The sequence below is a fragment of the Pyrus communis genome, chromosome 15 (genome assembly GCF_041283825.1).
Source record: "Pyrus communis isolate YQ-2024b chromosome 15, ASM4128382v1, whole genome shotgun sequence".
Classification (NCBI taxonomy): domain Eukaryota; kingdom Viridiplantae; phylum Streptophyta; class Magnoliopsida; order Rosales; family Rosaceae; genus Pyrus; species Pyrus communis.
This window is the reverse complement of record NC_142579.1, coordinates 21,133,662-21,153,810: the sequence shown is the minus strand read 5'-3', so window position 1 is coordinate 21,153,810 and position 20,149 is coordinate 21,133,662. Positions and strand designations below refer to the sequence as shown.

The 20,149-nt window shown below is 36.0% G+C and overlaps 1 protein-coding gene and 1 long non-coding RNA gene across 3 annotated transcripts; both read left to right on the top strand.

Annotated features, from left to right (window-relative positions):
• Nucleotides 1–2,247: 2,247 nt before the first annotated feature.
• Nucleotides 2,248–3,667, top strand: LOC148690673 (uncharacterized). The gene is made up of 2 exons (XR_015956101.1): nt 2,248–2,733; nt 3,213–3,667. It is a non-coding gene; the product is annotated as an uncharacterized LOC148690673 (long non-coding RNA).
• An 11,472-nt stretch (nt 3,668–15,139) lies between these two features.
• On the top strand, nt 15,140–18,973 carry LOC137748454 (AP2-like ethylene-responsive transcription factor ANT). 2 transcript variants are annotated; one of them, XM_068488609.2, is made up of 9 exons: nt 15,140–16,007; nt 16,098–16,779; nt 16,914–16,996; nt 17,146–17,154; nt 17,250–17,338; nt 17,444–17,517; nt 17,617–17,667; nt 17,787–17,866; nt 18,229–18,973. In XM_068488609.2, exons 1-9 carry the CDS (start codon nt 15,701–15,703, stop codon nt 18,822–18,824), a joined length of 1,971 nt encoding a protein of 656 aa, XP_068344710.2. In that variant the 5' UTR covers nt 15,140–15,700; the 3' UTR covers nt 18,825–18,973. The 2 variants fall into 2 exon arrangements, with proteins under 2 accessions (XP_068344710.2, XP_088542741.1); XM_088686615.1 differs by having other exon boundaries at nt 15,145–16,007; nt 17,790–17,866.
• The last annotated feature ends 1,176 nt before the right edge of the window (nt 18,974–20,149 follow it).

The following is a 20,149-nucleotide window of genomic DNA, read 5'->3' as shown; positions in this document are numbered from 1 at the left end:
TCTTTCACTCTCTCTCACTCCACCGAGAGAACCACTCAACATCACCATCAATTTCAAACCAAATCACCGACCAAAACTATCAAATTCATGGTTAGCTTGGTATGTAGAGTCGAATGGTGGGTTTGCATGGATTATCCGAGACCGGGACGGTGCTAAACTCGGAAATTCATGAGCTCCGAGCTATTTTGTTGAACTCAGGTGGGGTTTTTGTCCAAATTCTTGTTAATTTGGATTTTTTTATTTTGTTTTATTTTATGTTCTGTGATGATGTGGGGTTAAATTATGTGGCTCTGTGATTAAGTGGGGTTAAATTATGTTCTCCGGCGAACCTTGGTGAAACGAGGTGGAATTCGTTCCAAATTGTTAAATTTGGTGTTTAGGTAAGTTTCCTAAGCGCTTCTGAGAAGTTTGGTTTACTTTTTGGTGAAGAATCGAGCTTAATCAAGCTTTGGACGGATTTTGAAATATTTACATAATCCAGCAAAGATTCCAGCGGCAGAGGAGGCGGCCGGCGACAGAAATTGACGGCTTAGTACCAGACGGCGAATTGTAGTAATTGTAATGAAATCTTCCACCGAAAAAATGTATATTCCATTAACACTTAAATTGAAACCGATGACCGGCGCGTGGCCCAGGCGACTGTGACGTGTGCTCACTAGCAACGGCGACGTGTCCACTGGTAAACAACCAGAGCGTGACGGTGCGTGGCAACGCGTGATGGCACTTTGGCGGCGCATACGACGACGGTGGGGGACCTGAAACATAATCTTAGTATATTCGACATTCCGAGTCACGTTGTGTACTCCGTTTGTGCAAAATCAATATCTGAATAATACTTTTGAATGTTGAATTAGAGAAATGTTCAAATGTGATTAGTAGAACTAAATAATACATTCACAGGTACAAGTTTGACTAACTCGGACGAAGGCGGGGGCGCCTATTCAGGATTTACGCTAGGAATACCTGTGATTGGATCTCTTCAAAACTAATTTTTTCGATTAAACTATTTCTTGATGTATTTAACTGTTTTGAAGGTAGTATTGGATGAGACTTATGTAGAATTGGTTAGATGACCATATAATTGAATCATCCATATTGGTGATTTATTTTCACCACATGGTCTTTCATATATCTCCTATAGCTATCTTCGGTCGTAGGATATTTGCTGGTGTTCATATATTTCTAGTAGACGCTAGCAATGCATAGGTAGACGCCATGTATACTTGCATTCCATACTTATGCTAGTAGATGCTAGTATTATTATTGTTTGGTCATGTATGATTTCTGAATTTATGATTTTGATTGTGGTTTTGTTTAACTATATATTGTAGTAGATATTAGTATGTAATTGTACACTATATATGTTTTCTAAAACGGGGGTTAGTATGTTCAAAATGATTTAGAGTCTATAAATAATTTGTGCCCCCTCATGACCTAGAGATAACAAGACAACTGTTGAGGAAGACGAGCGGGCTTTGCAGTAGTGCGAACTCTCTACAGAGTAGGGTAGTTTTACTTATGCTTTATCTTTTATCTAGTTGTAATAATATGCATGATTGTACTTTTTTGGTTATGCATGACACAACATGTACATACATTTGTGGTTTCTGTTGTATGCACTACTAATATGTTCTGAACAATGTGATAATAATGGGTTAAATCCTAATGTGTCCCCAAGTAGAGAGGTTGTATTTTTTTTAATATTAATAATAATGAGCTTCTCAGTTTGAATTTATTCACATCTTAATTTCTATACTCATAGCTTCGTCATTAAGTGGATGGTATTTTGTCACCTTACGGTGAGGTTATTGTCAATTTAGTGATGGCTAGCACATCATCACCTTTTTAACTAGTTGGTTATTGGGTTGGGGCGTGTCATGTTAGAATGAGTATGAGATAGAGAAGTTTCAGGGAACCGGCTATGGGTATTTAGTTTGGTAGAAAAGTCTTATCGATAAGAGGATTGCTAGTCCTTAATGAAGAAAGGTTTTGCATAGCATTAACATCAGTTCTTGCGGAACAAGGAAAGCAAGTATTTGTTTTCTATAAGGATTTTAATAGGGAATCCTTTTCTGGTATGGAAAAGATTATATGTATATATAGTGGTCTCCTCTCTCACAGAATACACTCTCATATAGAGACTTAAGCCTATTATAAGTCGAGCTCTTGATTTTCTAGGAGAGAGAAGAAGGTTCACTGAAAGCTTAGCTTTATGGCTTCTAGTTCGGGAACTTTTGCAGGTATGTTTTCTTCTTTTTTCACTCACACACAAATCTGGTTAGTTCTTATTAGGTTGTAGTTCATGTTTTAATCTTGGTTAGTATGTTAATTCTTACATGTGGTATCAGAGCCACAAGATTTATAAACATGAGTTCAATCGGTAGAGATCAAACGTTTGTGTTATCATTCTATATAAAAAAAAAAAAAAAAAAAAAAAAAAAAAAAAAAATTTACTCTTGCTCTCATGAAGAATCGAAGTCTGGTTTGGAGATTGTAAAAGAAGTGGTGATGGAAACGACAAACTAACGCCCTTTTAAAAAATAAAAAAAATAAAAAAAACTGTTGGTATCCCTAAACCACTGCCCAATGAGGGTTTTCTCGGATTAGAGTCGGTTTTAATTCCTTTCATGAACAATGATCTGGGTTTTTCTCTTAAGCGCTAAAAGCTTCTGTTTTCAAATTCTAAATCGCTTCCGCTGTTCTATTGGTGAATTTGAAATCAGTGATTAAAAGGTATGATTGCTTTTAATTCTAACAATACCTGTGTATATTTTAGCGCATATGAATCTGCTTTGCTTCTGCAGATTTTGTGAATCTGGTTTGAATCTGGTGTGATAACAATTTATATTATGCTGCACGTGGGAATCTATAAATGTTGGACATCAGTTTGAATTAATATGCTGCAGTAAGAAACAGATAAAGATATCAGCTTTGAATACAAATTTTGCATTGTGATTAAACCTTGATAACTTTTGAAACTGTTTATCATATAAATTCTGTATGAGACACCATTAACTTTCCGGTGCCTGAGGATACATGACTTCTGCAGCATGTTGACTAAGTTCTTGTTATATCATTTATCGTATGTATGCTTATCAACAAATCGTTGTTAAGACTATATATATATATATGAATCTGTGATCATGGTCATGATGTGCAAAAGGATGTAGAAATGGAATCAGGAACTATTAAGTTCATACTTGTGATTTCAGAACTTCTGCAGGATCTGCAATATCATTAAGGACTATGAACTTGGCCAATATTCCCATTCTCACTGGGGGAAGCAACTACAAGAAGTGGAGACGAGAGATTGGACTGTTGTTGACACTTAATGAGTTTGATGTTGCATTGGATACTCCCAAACCAATTCTGACTGATCAATGTACACAGGCTGAGAAAGCAGATGCAGAGAGATGGTTCATTTGATGCTTTTATAACAGTTAGTCTGTTCAAGCAATTGTTATTGAATTGTTGGTTCATACATTGTTTTGGAGCAATTGATTGTCTTTAAATCTTGCTGTCAATGTTATGAAATAGTGGGAGCAAATTTATACATATTTGCTGGTAATGATCAAATTCACAATAATGAGAATAACAAATCGAATATATGTAATTCTGGATAATTATTTTTGCATTATGGTTGCAATATAAGTTACAGAGTTCTATATTTTGAAATGTATATGAATAGTTTGTGATTGAGTACTCTTGTTGAAAGGCTTAGTGATCACTTCTATCTGAAACTGAATAAAGCTGTGTGCTTGAAACTGTTCTTATACTCAAGTGGGAGAAAGTTAGAATGAGTATGAGATAGAGAAGTTTCAGGGAACCGGCTATGGGTATTTAGTTTGGCAGAAAAGTCTTATTGATAAGAGGATTGCTAGTCCTTAATGAAGAAAGGTTTTTCATAGCATTAAGATCAGTTCTTGCGGAAAAAGGAAAGCAAGTATTTGTTTTCTATAAGGATTTTAATAGGGAATCCTTTTCTGGTATGGAAAAGATTATATGTGTATATATATAGTGGTCTCTTCTCTCACAGAATACACGCTCATATAGAGACTTAAGTCTATTGTAAGTCGAGCTCTTGATTTTCTGGGAGAGAGAAGAAGGTTCACTGAAAGCTTAGCTCTATGGCTTCTAGTTCGGGAACTTCTGCAGGTATGTTTTCTTCTTGTTTCACTCACACACAAATTCTGGTTAGTTCTTATTAGATTGTAGTTCATGTTTTAATCTTGGTTGGTATGTTAATTCTTACATGTCAATCACTATCCGTTAGCAGCTTCCAACTGTAGCATACTTGTTCTCTCTTTCTTTTAAGTCATCTTGTGGCATCAAAACCGAAAGAAACACTCGGGGAGAAATAATGTATTGACCCTAGTCAGGCTCTATCCAAATTTTGATATTAACACCTTGAAATCCAAATTCTGCTTCAATCCGACTAGTCACCATAGTAGTGCCGACCCTTTTAATAGCCTTTATTTTGAAAACATCTAACACTAAAGAGACAAAAGTATAAACCTAAGGTCTCGTTTGGCAGCTCGGACTGTACTGACTATATCAATCGATAAGATAAATAGTTACCAGATAGTATAGGCTAAATCAGGCGGGTGTTTGGTGCATTATTGAATTATAGACTGACTATTTAATGTTGTGTTTGGTACTATGTCGGATAAATTGTATTGTTATTATTTTTATGAAAAACAATTTCCATATTAGTTTTAAGAAAAAATTTGGTAATAAAACGAATAAAAGGGAAAAGACATTTGATAAATAATCCACAAAAGATGTCGTTTTGAACTTTTTTTTTGCAGATTTCTCCATCTTGCTAGCCCCAGAAAGCTTGTACAAAGCCCTGATCTTGATCAGCTTCCATCTCGCTGCCGAGTTCTTCAGCTACAGCACCAGTGTAACGCCTCACTCCCGAAATATTTATTTTCAGGAAATAATTCTGATAATAGGCCCACATTAAATTCTTGTTTACTTTACTACCATTAGTCACTCTATTTAAATTTATTAAGCACTCACCAAATCTATAACCAAATTTAATTACCAAAATATAAGATTTAATTTTTTTTTTTACAATTAATCACCAAATTTCTTTTCTTAATTTGAATTCCCAACAAAAGATTAATCTCAACTATTTAAGGCTGCATCTAACCCTGTTAGACTGCCTACATACCCTTAAGCGGGATCAAGCCTTTTATAGTTCACCATTCAATCTTTTATCTATTTCCGAAAATACTCTAATAATGGAAATATTTAACATTAGTTCTCACAATTGAATCACACAAAATGAGCACTAATTATGGATTTAAAAATATCAAAATTTGCATGAAAAGACAGCGTTGGCCTACTGGGAGAGGAAAATTTTTCATACCTGGGCTGAGGTCCAATTTGGCCAGGAAAAGCCCCAATTTCACTCAAACCTACCGGAAACCCGAGAAATGGTGTGCTTCGATTTTCCTTCCTCGTGTTCCGCCGCCCCTGAAACTGATTGGGCCCAAGGCTCAAGGGGAGTCTAAAGGTGGAGGAGATCGACATGTTTTCATTCGGAATTGATCAATTCGCTGGCGGGGTCCGTCGCACCCACCGGTGTGATTCCTTGTGATTTTGAGCCCAATCCCTTTGGATTTGGGGTGGAAATGGTAAAGGGAGGGTTGTGGTGTACTTCCTATGTAATGACTTAGCTTAAATCGTTGGAATTTGGTCGGAGGAACCCTCATAAACCATTTTTTTCGACCGGGTCGGGTTGCAAAAGGTGTGGGTCGTGGATCCTGTGTCTCCCCCTTCTCTCCTTTCCCCTTCCTTTCTTTTCTCCATGATTGGTCACTTTCTTTCCTCCCACCCCTAATTCGTCTGTTCCCCCTCCTTTCTCTTCTTTTCTACCCATCACAGCGACACACGTGGCTCCTGATCAAAGCTCCCACAAATCTGGAGCCTTCCAGATTAATAATTAAATTACCATTTAGTCCCTATCTTTATTTATTTATAACCCTTTCGTTATAACTCCAATTTATATTCCGTTTGTGCCCACATATTTGTATCAACGAGTACTATCCAAATACATCAAGAAATACAATAAAATATATTAAGATAAAATACATCCTTGTATAACTACATTAAGTCAACTAGGGCCATGTTCGTCTTTTTCACTTATTGATACATTTTATGACGTAAATTATAATGATTTCCAGAAACAAAATTTAAAATTTCTCAATTAAATTTTCATAACCATAAATCAATTTATTTTCGATTTTTTCTCCTCATATTCATATATTTAAATTTTCAGGGTATTACATTCATCCCCTGTTAAAATAAATCTCGTCCTCGAGATTTCAACCATCGAGTTACAAAAAGAAATTAGAACTATTCCCACCATTCTTTAATGGCGAATAAAAACATAGTCTCAATCTACGATTTAATCCAAGCTCCGAAAAATAAATAATTCCACGAAACAATCAACTATACTCATATTTCCTACCACCTTCATTGGTAGAATAAATATCAAAATTTTTAGCTATACATATTTGCAAAAATAATATCAAACGTCAAGCCACATTTACCATTGACTAAATAATACCATATTTTAAACCCCATCTACCACTGACTAGATAAATACTAGCATAATAACCACAATCATTGGTAAACTACATACCATCTCTGGTTATATGCCGTCGTTACAACGGTTTTTCCTCCAAATTTCTAACCACACACACGACTGATACCAACATCAGAAAATTTTTGCCATACTCTACATTGACAAAAACAAATATCATAAATTCCAGCCATAACTATCTTCAGCCAAATAGATATCAGAATTTTAAGCCATAATCATCAGTGGCTAAGTAATATCAAAATTTCAAGACAAACCTTTAAAATTGGCAAATCAAATATCAAAAATTTCAACCAAAATCATTGAAACTTCCAATCACACTCACTGGGTAATGGAAAGAAGTTTAAAACCGAATCCGCAATACCGTTAATATTGAACGAAATCAAAATCTCTTTCTATGATTTCATTCATATCCACAATTAAACTAAATTACCCATAGTAAATTTAAAAGCCTTTTAGATCTTTCTTTCAATTGTTTCTCTTTTAAATTGCTTCGAAGTATAGCCACATATAGAATAAATTAGTGACTCACATTTCCAGAGCACTACTCACATTCCATCAACCAAAGGAGAGAATTTTATATATCATGATTCTAACGGTCAATGAAATTAAACTTTATTAATCACATAGCCATGGAAATATGTGCGCTTCATCAATTCTGTTCGCAATATCAAATCCAACAATGACAACTCATGACTAAGGCAACCCAACCAATCAAATTTGTAATTACAACTTTGTCCATCAATTCTTTTCATCAAACGAAAAAAAGAAACACATTTGGAAAATCGTTTATATTAAATGAACTCAAGGTCTCATTCCATAATTTATTCATGTCCTTCAATGATCAATGAAGAAATCTTCATGGTCTTTCCACCATTCCATTTCTAATGGGCAAATCATAATCTCAGTTTATGATTGCATTCCAGTTTGATAAATCACCATGACTTTCATAAATAATAAAATTTCCAACCATCATTATCATTGGCCATACAAATATAAAGAATTTCTAAACATAATCATCATTGACCAACAAAGATTTTTCCCTGACTTTCTTTTCGTCCAAACTAGTAACTAACAGTCTGGAAGGAATCGTAATATACCTGGCCAACATACATATTACACGTATTTATCACTTTGATAACTCATTCTCGCAGCCCACACATGGAGCTTTTCTTCTGGAAACACTTGGTTTTTGTGCCCATTCAATCATTCCTTCACATTTCATGAGTCATTTCACCCAATTCATCATTCACATGACCACTTTGCCCAATCACACATCATCGGCCCTTTTTGCCCAAATCACACATCCTCCCATTCCACGGGCTATCACGCCCAAGTCAACATCCACGGGCCTTTTTCGCCCAATTCGACATGCATAGGCCTTTTTCACCCAATTCAACATTTCCCAAATTGTACAGGTATATTACGATTTTTCCATTTACTTGGCACAATTTCACCATCACTTTAACATTCAAATTTTCAATAATACATAACATAAGTTCAACCCTAATTTAAAGTGAATCCAAAACTTTAATCAAGCGCTCATTGTTAAGGCTATTACATGAAATATGACATTTTAAAATACTCACATTCAATTCAATTCATTTCATGATGATTTGTAACATACACTTTCCACAAAAATTCCTCGTTATTCATAGAACTTATGAAATAATGCAATATCAATGCAATTCATAATTCACATCCACAAACTCAATAATATCTCATAATGTAAAGTAGAATCATTTGCTCTGATACCACTTGTAACGCCCCGTCCCCAAAATATTTATTTTCGGGAAATAATTCCAATGATAGGCCCAAATTAAATCCTTGTTTACATTACTACCATTAATCACAATTCTATATTTAAATTTATTAAGCACTCACCAATTTTAATTATCAAAACATAAGATTTAATTTTTTTTTTTTTTACAATTAATCACCAAATTTATTTTCTTAATTCGAATTCCAGACAAAAAATTAATATCAACTATTTAAGGCTGCATTTAACCCTGTTAGATTGCCTGCATACCCTCGAGTAGGATCAAGCCTTCCGTAGTTCACCATTCAACCTTTTATCCATTTTTGAAAATACTCTAATAACGAAAATATTTAACATTAGTTCTCACAATCGAATCACACCAAATGGGTACTAATTACTGATTTAAAAATATCAAAACCTGCATGAAAAGACAGCGTTGGCCCACTGGCCACGCGCCGCCGCAGGTGGCGGTCGGTCGCCCCGACTCGCCGGAAATTTAACTATTTCAAAAAATTACCAAATTTTGCAGGAATGTACAACTCAAGGAGAGGAACATTTTTCATACCTGGGCCGAGGTCCAATTCGGTCAGGAAAAGCCCCAATTTCAATCAAACCTGCCAGAAACCTTAGAAATGGTTTGCTTCGATTTTCCTTCCTTGGTGTTCCGCCGCCCCTAAAACTGATTGGGCTTTGTTCCAGGGCTCAATGGGAGCCTAAAGGTGGAGGAGATCGACAAGTTTACATTCAGAATTGACCGATTCGCCAGCGTGGTCTGTCGCACCCACCGGTGTGATTCCTTATGATTTTGAGCCCAATCTCTTTGGATTTGGGATGGAAATGGTACAGGGAGGGTTGTGGAGTACTTCCTAGGTGATAACTCGGCTTAAATCGCTAGAATTTGGTCGGAGAAACCCTCGAAAATCATTGTTTTCAACCGAGTCGGGTTGCAAAGGGTGCGGATCGTGGATCCTGTGTCTCCCCCTTCTCTCCTTTCCCCCTCCTTTCTTTTCTCCCTGATTGGTCACTTTCTTTCCTCCCCCCCTGATTCGTCCGTTCCCCCTCCTTTCTCTTCTTTTCTCCCCATCACAGCCACACACGTGGCTCTTGATCAAAGCTCCCACAAATCTGGAGCCTTCCAGATTAATAATTAAATGATCATTTAGTTCCTGTCTTTATTTATTTATAACCCTTTTGTTATAACTCCAATTTATATTCTGTTTGCGCCCACGTGTTCGTATCAACAAGTACTATCCAAATACATCAAGAAATACAATAAAATATATGAAGATGAAATACGTCCTTGTATAACTACGTTAAGCCAATTAGGGCCATGTTCGTCTTTTTCACTTATTGATACATTTTACAATGTAAATTATAATAATTTCTGGAAACAAAATTTTAAAATTTCTCAAATAAATTTTCATAAGCATGAATCGATTTATTTTCGATTTTTTCTCCACATATTTATATGGTTAAATTTTCAGGGTATTACAGCCAGAGTCTTCCTCTAGATGCAAAAATTGAAGAAAATGATCAAAAATCTTGATTCGTGCACCATAATTGAAAACCCAGAAGCAAAAAATTGGAGAAAATGAAGAAATCAATATGAAATCGCAAATTAAAGTACTTGAAAGTAGAAAACCCAGAAGCAAAAAATGGAGAACATGGAGAAATTGGGATCTGAAGTCGTGAATCATAGTAACTAAAAGTACGAAGGATGAGCGACGGTTTTAGTATTGGGTTTTGGCTGTGCGGGCTTCCTCTCTTATGGAAAGTCCTAGGTTTTGTCTGCCTAGCTGACTGTTCTTCCTTCTTGGGCTCGTCTATCATCGGAGCCTCTGCTGGCGGTTGGGATGGAGAGAGGGAGAAAGAGCGGCAATACCTTGGTTGAGAAGGACTTCATGGTGCCCAAGAGCAGAGAGGGTTGGAGAAAAGTGAACGCCCGACTAATTATACCAACATATAGGAGAGGATAACTAAGTTGGTGTAGGGTGTATTAAATTGGTGAGACCAAATTGTTTTATCCATTGGCTATTTCACTCATTAAGCACCAAACAACTGTCGTATTATTAGTATTATTCGGTCCCTTATACGAGTTGTCAAATGATACCTAAGTAAACTGCGGGACTAAATTTATCATTTAGTACACATTAGATTCTTAGTGTTATATCCCAAATTTTTCAAGACAAGCTCGTGTGGTACCATATACCAAATTTCAGTCAAATGCATTAACATGAATGAAAATGCTCTTTCTTCACTTTTTATTCATTCAGCTATAGCATGTTGTAGGCGGGTCCTGTTTAAGAGTGCTTAACAACATGTCTGTGTTTGCCTTAATGTTACATGTGTAATTGTCAAAGGTAGTTAGGCCATCTCCAATGGAGACGGCTAAAGGTTTAAAAATAAAAAAATGGCCTAATTTGTCCAAAAACTCATCTCCAACCGATGAATGTGCTATAATTCTATGCAGCCCATTTGGCTATTATTTGGCCAAAGGGGCATCAGGCTGATCAAATGTAATCTCCCTCTTAGCCCTTTTTTTGTGACCCAACTCCTCAATTACAATAATTAATTCAAATTCAACGACTATATTTCAAAACATTAAATGGTAATTTAATTAAATTAACTCAAAACATCAAATGGTAATTTAATTAAATTAACTAATAAATTTAATTATAAACTAAAAATAATAAATTATTGAGGGGGCTTTGTTTAGTCTTTTCGGTTAGAGATGCTATATGAATATGGCACGACATTGTTCATTTAGATTTTTTGCATGCTTATAATTTTGGACGGAACTATATTTAACCCTTTTGATTGGAGATGGCCTTAATTAGATAAGTTAACCCTAATTGCTAATAAAGGATTAAGCCATCGGACCTAATAAAAGCAGACAGTGCAGAGAAAAGATGCATCACCAACCCTTTCTTTCCCATCTGCCTCCCACCAAATGGATAATTAAGAAAAAAGGTAAAAAAGAAAAAAAGCAAAACTAATAAATTTGAGAGGCAGCACAAAGCTCGTTTGCTTGGCCATGCACCATTTGTAGTAGAATCTCATTGGCCTCTAGTGCCATGTTGGGTGTGGAATAATGGATTTGCTCATCATTACTACAATCAAAAGGAGGGTGAGGGTCTCGCTCTTGCTCCATTCTCTTCTGTCCTTTGGTCATATTTCACTCCCAAGCTCAGTCTCTTTTGAAACCAAATCATTTCTTCTTGAAAATCTGTCTCCATTAACTTGGCCATGCAAATTTCCATGCAAGAATATCAAATGATAAAAAAAGGGGCAACCCCTCTGTTTGATTGATTGGGAAATTTTCTCTATGGTGTTCGATTGGTTTAAGTTTAGTTTTGGAAAACCGAAAATATGCATAACAGAAGAGAGGTTGAGATTTACGGTTATGTGCGTAAAATAACATTTTTCTTAAGTATATTGATTTTCACACTCTTACTTTATTAGTATGTATTTTTCATTTAATTTTTATATATGCTTTAATTTGTATGCTAATTTATTTTAATAATAAAACTTCAAAAATATTTAGATCAAGGGAGCAATCCCACAGCTCCTTCGGACATTGTTTCGCTTTCGAAGTGACTGTAAAGTTATAAAATAATCAAAGTTAGATTAGCATTGTAGTCTGAGTTTTATAGACTACAATGATTAGTGGGATATAAAATGCATTTCCCACAAAAAGAATGTTCTCAAGGGGACCTTGGTTCATTCTAGGAATATCAACTTTGAGCAAAGCTCATCCTATAAGGCTAGAACTATACGTTCTTTAAGAAGTACATGCATCCATTAATATGGATTATCATGCAATTTATAAAACAATTCCACAATTAAAGTTAGTAAGTTAGTTCAGTACGTTTCTTAATTAAGATAAGATGACTTCTAATTAGATCCCACTCAAAGTTAAATAATTATTCACAGTGACCCACATCTCACCTTTCATCTAGGGGTGTTGACCAGAACAAGTGAACAAAATAAAGCAAATATAAAAGGTTTTGCACTGTGTCTCGCTCATCAATAATTCAAGATTTTATTCTTTTGTCTCCAGCGTTTCGATGGCCCGTTATACAGTACATTTTATTCCTTAATTATACAGTTATACAGTATGAGCATACAATTGAAAAGATGCCTGCCCCATATAATATTAGGAAAACTAATGAAAATGATATGAAAACTTTAAGTTTTAGCGATAAGGATAAAATAAAGGGTAAAGTGAATAGTATCATGATTGACTTTTTAGTGTAAAAACGTAGTTTTTCGTTAAAATAAACAGTACCGGGAACTTTTCGTTAAAATTTCTAATAATATTAGCATTTTGTTCCTTTCCTTTTTGTGCACTATTTGTTCTTTTGGGTTTGTTTCTGCCTAGTAACACAACAAGATAAATGGAGTGAGTTGGTACTTTGTGCTAATCAATTTAACACGTATTAATGCATCATTTGTGAGATCAATATCCATTAACGGTATAGTCGTCTGTTGTTAGCTAACATATTAAAGTTCAAAAGATAGTTAGAATATTTTAAGAATTATTAATTAGTTTGATTGTAGAATAAATTATTTGTCATGAAAAAGATTAGAGAATGGTTTGAGTTTTCTCAATTTGGGTTTTTTGTTCAAATGTCGAATTTGTTCGTTTGTAAGTTTATTACAAAAACAAAAGGTTGAAGTGATTAGAATCCAATGTTATTTACTCTCTTCCTTTTGTATTGGAATTAAGATAATTAAGAATTCAATCAAACCATCCAGGTCGAACACACATGAAAAAGGTAAACCCAAGTCCAATCACCTCCATTAAAATGTCTGAAATATATCCAATCCTAACCAGTGTTTAGCTAGTTGAAGAATACGTAGTGAAGAAGCACTTTCATGAAACGAGATACATATTACTTACTAGCACATGTTTACACACAGTGTGTGAACAATTTCATTTTATTTTAGAAGTGCAATTAGTTTTTAAAATTCTATTAAAAAAATATAAAAAAAAATTCGTTATGAAAAATGGGACAATAATGGGGCAGCTTCTCCTAACGTTGCGAGGGCATATTTTTCATTTTTTAGATAGGGCATGCTATGCTTACATGGTTGCGAGGTTGGTGTAAAATACAACAAAATTTATGTTCATGTATTACCAAAGTGTCCATGTTTTTTTACTTTGGTTCAATATTGGTAACGGAGTTAAAATGGTACTTTCATAGAATTTTGATTAACAAACAAGATTCTATTAATATGTAGTTTAAATGATACAACCAACATAATATCACTAAAGGTTTAAGACGTACAAAAGTGGATCCATGATCATTAGCTCCGTTTGTGTCTTGAAATTGGTTTTAATATGTATGTATGTGGACTGGTGAACCGGTGATTATATATTTTGAGTATTTTCTCTAAAAATTTAGGTACGTGGCGTTTTTGTGAATCACCGAAGCAACAAGGAATCGCTAGTCTTCTTCAGCTTATTCATAGAAAGTTAAATGCATGATAATGTATAACTAGATTGGAATACAACGACAAACAATTTTCATGTTGAAACTTTAGCCGCTAGCGAGAGAGAAAAAAAAAAAAAAAACCTTTGTCGCCTAGCAAAAGACTATGAGAAGGAAGTTCGCCATTTGTTGGATCGAGGCAACTGAAAGCAGAGTATTTCTTCGGATGATCACATGATCATCAGAACCGCAGCCTTTTTCTCGTAGTGCCCTTGCGAAAGATCTCTAGCCTCCACGCGGAGCAGTTTCTGAAGACGGCGTCGTTAGGGGCTGTCTTGTCTTCAATCTCCAATAGACAACAGAATAGTCGTCGAGATAGTGGATATACTGGATACCTACACACTGCCATAGCAAACTGCAGTAGGTCAAGCCCAGTACAGTACACTACAGATACAGATACAGAAGCTGCCTAACTTAGCTAGCTTTGCTTTGCCTTCCCTCTGTTATGAAAGTGACTGGAGGGACAGTTTGTCGTTTGCCCATGAAATATGAAGCGAAGCAAAACCCAACCCAGTTCATTTATTTTCTGCACCCACTAAACCAACTTTAATTTAGTCACTAACTTAAAAGAGAGAGAGAGAGAAGTAATATGTGACTTGGGTGTGACAATCTGACTACTGGGTATTAATGGGCTCGCTACTAAATTTACCTACATGAGAAAACAATGTCTCGTTTTTACGAGAAATTTTTCAATATGTCAAAAATATATTTTAATATACAAAATATTATTATATAGTGATTAAATTCTTTTCTTCAGGTATTTACCATTTGTATTATAACACTTGGTATACCGGATCGTATTTCAGACACACTAAAAAATATATACATTTATACAAGACAAGATTTCATGTCATGTATGTTGAAAAATGAAAGTATGCAAAATGAACGAACAAACTGACTACTTATTGAGATATATTTACTCAATTAACTGAAAAACGCTACAAACTTGCCAAAAATGCTATGTAATTTAAAGAGACTACATCATGCCAGACTTTGTCATCCCAATAAAATTATAAACATCCTATTTATAAAAAATACTAACCCTAAACCTCATAGGTAAGGAATCATTATTCTACAAGAAAACCCTAAAACATAAATACTAAGATAACCTTAGACTAGACGGTTATCAACTTTACTTGTCCAATGACATGCTATATATATCATTTTTATATCACTCATCTCGTGATCATATTAACTAAATATATAATGAGGGAGACAAGGAGACGAACATATTTACTAAATATAATGAGGGAGACAAAGAGACGAACATACAATAGTTTACAGGGAAGTTATTTTCGTGTTTGTACATACTTTTTTGGTGGAATGAGCTTTAATTTGATGAGTATTAACTATTAAGGACATCTTAAAGAAAAGCAACGAAAGGAGAAAAAGAAAGGATAAAAGAGAAGGTCTTTCTCACAGACACAGATGCCTATAGAATGAGGGAAGGATACCCAGCATATGTCATTCTCTTTGCTCAAGTATAATGGGCCTTGTTTTGTTCCCTTTTAACAAATCACACATCTTTCCAGAGAGAGAGAGAGAGGTGGCATAGATAGATTCAGTTGCAGGAGTTGGGATTTGTTTTAGATGAGTGTTAGATTTGGTCCAATTAGCTCTGCAGCTACCAAACAAAACACCCAGTTTTGAAAAACAGAGGCAAAGGGAAGAAGAAGAAGAAAGAGAGAGACAGAGAGAGGCAAAAAAAAGGAGGAAGAAGAAAATGGAGAGCATGATTAGTTTATATGTTGCCCAATGATTGAGTTGCCTTGCCACAACAGAAAATTACCCAACAAGCTCTGATCACAAAAATAGAAGGAAGAAATCTCAAAAACCATGAAGTCCATGAGTAATGATGGTAGCAACAGTAACAGTAATAATAACTGGTTGGATTTTTCACTGTCTCCAAACATGAAGATTGAGTCATCTTCCTCTTCTGTTGCTGCTGCTGCTAGCTTTTTTCACTCACCACCTCACTTTAACTATGGAATCTACTATGGCCTTGAAGGAGGAGGAGGAGGAGGAGGAAGAGGGGAGGATAACAGTCCAGACCTGTACTCCCCTCTTTCCATGATGCCACTCAAGTCTGATGGCTCTCTCTGCATAATGGAAGCACTCAACAGGTCCCAGCACCACCTTCAAGGTACTATTTTCTCCTGCGATTATTATTTCTTGCTTTTGTTTGGTAAAAAAGAATTGAACTTTTTAATTTTTTTACTGTTTTTATCTGAAGCTGCAATGGTGACAACAACTAGTCCAACTCCAAAACTAGAGGACTTCTTTGGAGGTGCAACCATGGGGACCCATCAATATGAAAGCAGTGACAGAGAAGCCATGGCTCTCAGCTTAGACAGCATGTTCTACCTCCAAAACCCACACCCAACAACCCAACATCATGTACCCAGCAACCACCAAAACTTGATGAGCCATAGTCTTCAGCAGCACCAGCAGCAGACCCAGCAACACCAACAACAGTACTCATCATCATACTACTCAGGCCTCAGAACCCATGCGACGATCTTGGAGGAGGGTCACAAACAAACCCATGTTTCAGCAGATTATTACAATATGCACCCAGCAAGAATAGGGATTGATCAGAGCATTGCAGAGATGAAGAGCTGGGTTTCCAGAAACAATGCCATGGATCAGAACAACATGGCTGCTGGGTGCATGGGAGAAAATGGGGGATTGTCCTATGTGGATTTGCAGTGTCTGAGCTTGTCCATGAGCCCTGGCTCACAGTCTAGCTGTGTGACCAGCTCACAGCAGATTTCTCCCACTGTGACTACAGATTGTGCGACATTGGTGGATACCAAGAAAAGAGGGCTTGAAAAGGTAGATCAAAAGCAGATTGTCCACAGGAAGTCCTTGGATACATTTGGCCAAAGAACCTCTCAGTACAGAGGAGTCACAAGGTTAGTCATTTCATTTTTTTTCATGATTATTTTTTTGTTTTTTCAACTTTTAAAACTAGTGTTGGGTAAAAGCAAACTGGGTTGTGAATTTTCTCTTGAGTTTTCTGATTTCTTGATGCATTTGTATTGATCAGGCACCGATGGACCGGTCGATATGAAGCACATCTATGGGACAATAGTTGCAAGAAAGAAGGCCAGAGCAGGAAGGGAAGGCAAGGTTTGTGAAGAAAACAAATTGATGTTTTTAATGCATTTTTCTTCCAGTCAATTTTTGCTTTTCTTCTGACTATTTTCCATACTGTGTTTTTTATTTTTTTGGATTTTTCTTGCTTGGCTGGAAATTGCAATCAAATGATGAATCTTCAGTTTACTTGGGTAAGCATTTCTTTTACATAAAATTTGATTGACCATTTTAGCTGTCAAACAAGGTTGTTTTTGTTTATCTAATCATTCCAAATTTTGCATTTTAGGAGGTTATGATATGGAGGAAAAAGCTGCAAGAGCTTATGATCTAGCAGCACTCAAGTATTGGGGACCATCCACTCACATTAATTTCCCAGTAACCATTCTGTTTTTTCATTGTACTTCTTTTTTTTTTTTTTTTTTTTTTTTTTTTTCAATCCATACCTATATTTATTTTGGTTACTAAAAATGCAACTTCTAGTTGGAAGACTATAAAAAAGAACTAGAGGACATGAAGAATATGACCAGACAAGAATATGTTGCTCACTTGAGAAGGTAGATCTTTGTTTTTGTTCAACCTATTAATCATGTATTAAGTAGATTTATGAGCGTTTAAATGTTAACTAGTTTAGTAACGTAATGCGGTCTTTACAGGCAAAGCAGTGGATTCTCAAGAGGGGCTTCAATGTACAGAGGAGTGACAAGGTCTTTTTAGCTATTCATAATTTCAAATAATAATTTAGATAAAAAAATCTATGAGAAAAGTGAATATATATTAAATAAAAATCTCTGAAATCAATCTGTTTTCTATTTTCTCTGTGTAGCAGACATCATCAACATGGAAGATGGCAAGCTAGGATCGGAAGGGTTGCTGGAAATAAGGATCTTTATCTTGGGACATTCAGTGAGTGATTTTTCAAACTTTCACCCTTAGAAGACAAAATATCCTTTTTTGTATATTTTTCAAGCATGTTATCATTATTTTTAGATAGTAGGGGAAAAAGAAATTGATTGAGATGATTCTTTGACTTTCAAAGGCCAATCTTTGAAGCACTCTCAGCCCTTAGAACTATTGTCTTTTAGCCAGTTATGGATACTACAGTATGGTTCTTAGGTGGTCAGCTTGACCTTCCCACTAAACTTTTGCTAAGGCTGCTCCCTTAGAGGCTCCCCATGTTTTCCCAGCTTTAAAATTTGATGCTCATGCTTTTATGAGTTTCCGTAAAACCCTAAGTTTTTCGGTTCTCTTTAATCTGTATTCTTTAGGCACCCAAGAGGAAGCTGCTGAGGCTTATGACATAGCTGCTATCAAATTTCGAGGACTGAATGCTGTGACCAACTTTGACATAACACGGTATGATGTGGATCAGATTATGTCTAGCAATACCCTTCTTGCCAGTGAACTTGCCAAGCGAAACAAGGAGGTTGTGCTCGTTAATGAGGCTACTAATCAAAACAATGTCACCCAAATCGGCAATGGGGAAGCTGTTGTCTCACGGAAGAACATTAGTGAAGGTGAAGATTGGAAAATGGCACTCTACCAGTCCTCCTCCCAGCAACTTGATCAGAAGCAACCGAGCACTGAAACTCGCAATGTGACTAAAGCTGAGGCAGAGGACTCTGGCAAAATGGGGGCTGCTCATTTTTCCAATGCATCTTCATTGGTGACAAGTTTAGGTAGCTCAAGAGAAGGGAGCCCTGATAAGTCAAGCCAACCAAGTTTCTTCGGAATGCCTCCATCTGCTTCCAAGTTTTTCACAAGTTCAAGTGATGCAGTGAGTTCTTGGATCCCAACAGTCCAATCCAGGCCAGGACTCACCAACACTCACATGCCGATTTTCGCAGCCTGGACAGATGCATAGCCATAGCCATAGGCTATGTGTTTTTTGCTCATCTGTGGAAAGTTTTTTTTCACTAAATTACATGCAAACAATAGCTCAAGTAGTTTTTATCTTAGTGGAGTGAATTATGGTTAATGATATGGTCCTGGGAGGGGCCTTTTGCGAGCAAAGTAAGAGAAAACTTCACCGATCTGCCTCGTGTTTTTAAGCCTGTCTTATCAAGGCCACTGAGAATAGCCTAGTGGTGAGGGTGTGGGTAAGGGGTGGGGTAGTTCTAGGTCCCAGGTTCGAAACCTGGTGTGTGTGTGTGTGGCTGGGGGTGGAAAAAAAAAAAAATGGCGTATCTTATCAAAATATTGAAAGAAACTGAGGGGAAAAAGTATCTAAGGTGCTCTAAAAAGATTGAAGAAAATTTATGAAATGATAATGCTATATGATTTTCGTAATTTCCCAACAGCTTTACTACCCCTATAAATGCAGGATCAGCTCAGTTTGTGAATGATGCTGAGACAAATACATAAAATATAGTCCGTTGCTTTTGGGCTTTGACCAGGATATGATCCCCTTCAGGGCAAAATCATTTGCTTAACCGCATTCACGTGATGGAAGAGATAAAAAGTAAGGAATAAAATCTGTTACACGGTAGAATTTCTCCTGTTTTAGCTCAATCATCTGTTGTTAGTTGTGTATGTGCATTACTATAGCATCCTTGCTGATCTACTTTTTACTTAAGTTTTCTGTAACAGATACTCCTTTCATTCCTCCCCTACAATTCAAAAGAAAAAGGGGCGTTGAGAGGTGGAAATGGATTATTCCCAGATCATGAACTGCATGGGTTTTTGTCAATGATTATGATCGCCCATTAGTACTGGGATTTTGTCTGCTATTCTTTGAATTGAAAGCTCTATCTCTCGTTGGAAAAAACCTTAAAGTTGTTTCTTTCTAAGCCCACTTTAATCATGTATAAAAAAGAATGCAACCCCATGTCCCATGTGGGCTGTTACGATCAATCAAAATCAAATTAACCTTTGAATTGGTTGTTTTCACACGTGCAGTAACAGGTAAAAATCATATTAGTTACCATGCAAGTCTTTCTTAGCTCTTCACCAGCTCAGCTGATCATGGGATTGGCGATTGTGGGCAGATTAATGATTAGAATCTGTTTCAGTTTTGAGTAACAAATATGGCGGGATAATGAGATTTTCAGTTTGGCATGGTCAGCTCCCTGAACGACATAATAGATTGTAATTATTATTGTTTTTAGCACCAAATTGGTAATCATCAATTTCTACATTATGCATATGATATGAGATTAAACTTCTTTGCTTGAAATTAGGGTCAATTAC

What these genes read in the sequence shown, in the direction of transcription:
- LOC137748454 (XM_068488609.2), top strand. Translation starts at nt 15,701, where the DNA reads ATGAAGTCCATGAGTAATGATGGTAGCAACAGTAACAGTAATAATAAC. An exon ending in CAGTACAGAGGAGTCACAAG is followed by an intron (nt 16,780 to 16,913) that starts GTTAGTCATTTC and finishes TGTATTGATCAG; the next exon opens with GCACCGATGGACCGGTCGAT. An exon ending in TATGTTGCTCACTTGAGAAG is followed by an intron (nt 17,518 to 17,616) that starts GTAGATCTTTGT and finishes CGGTCTTTACAG; the next exon opens with GCAAAGCAGTGGATTCTCAA.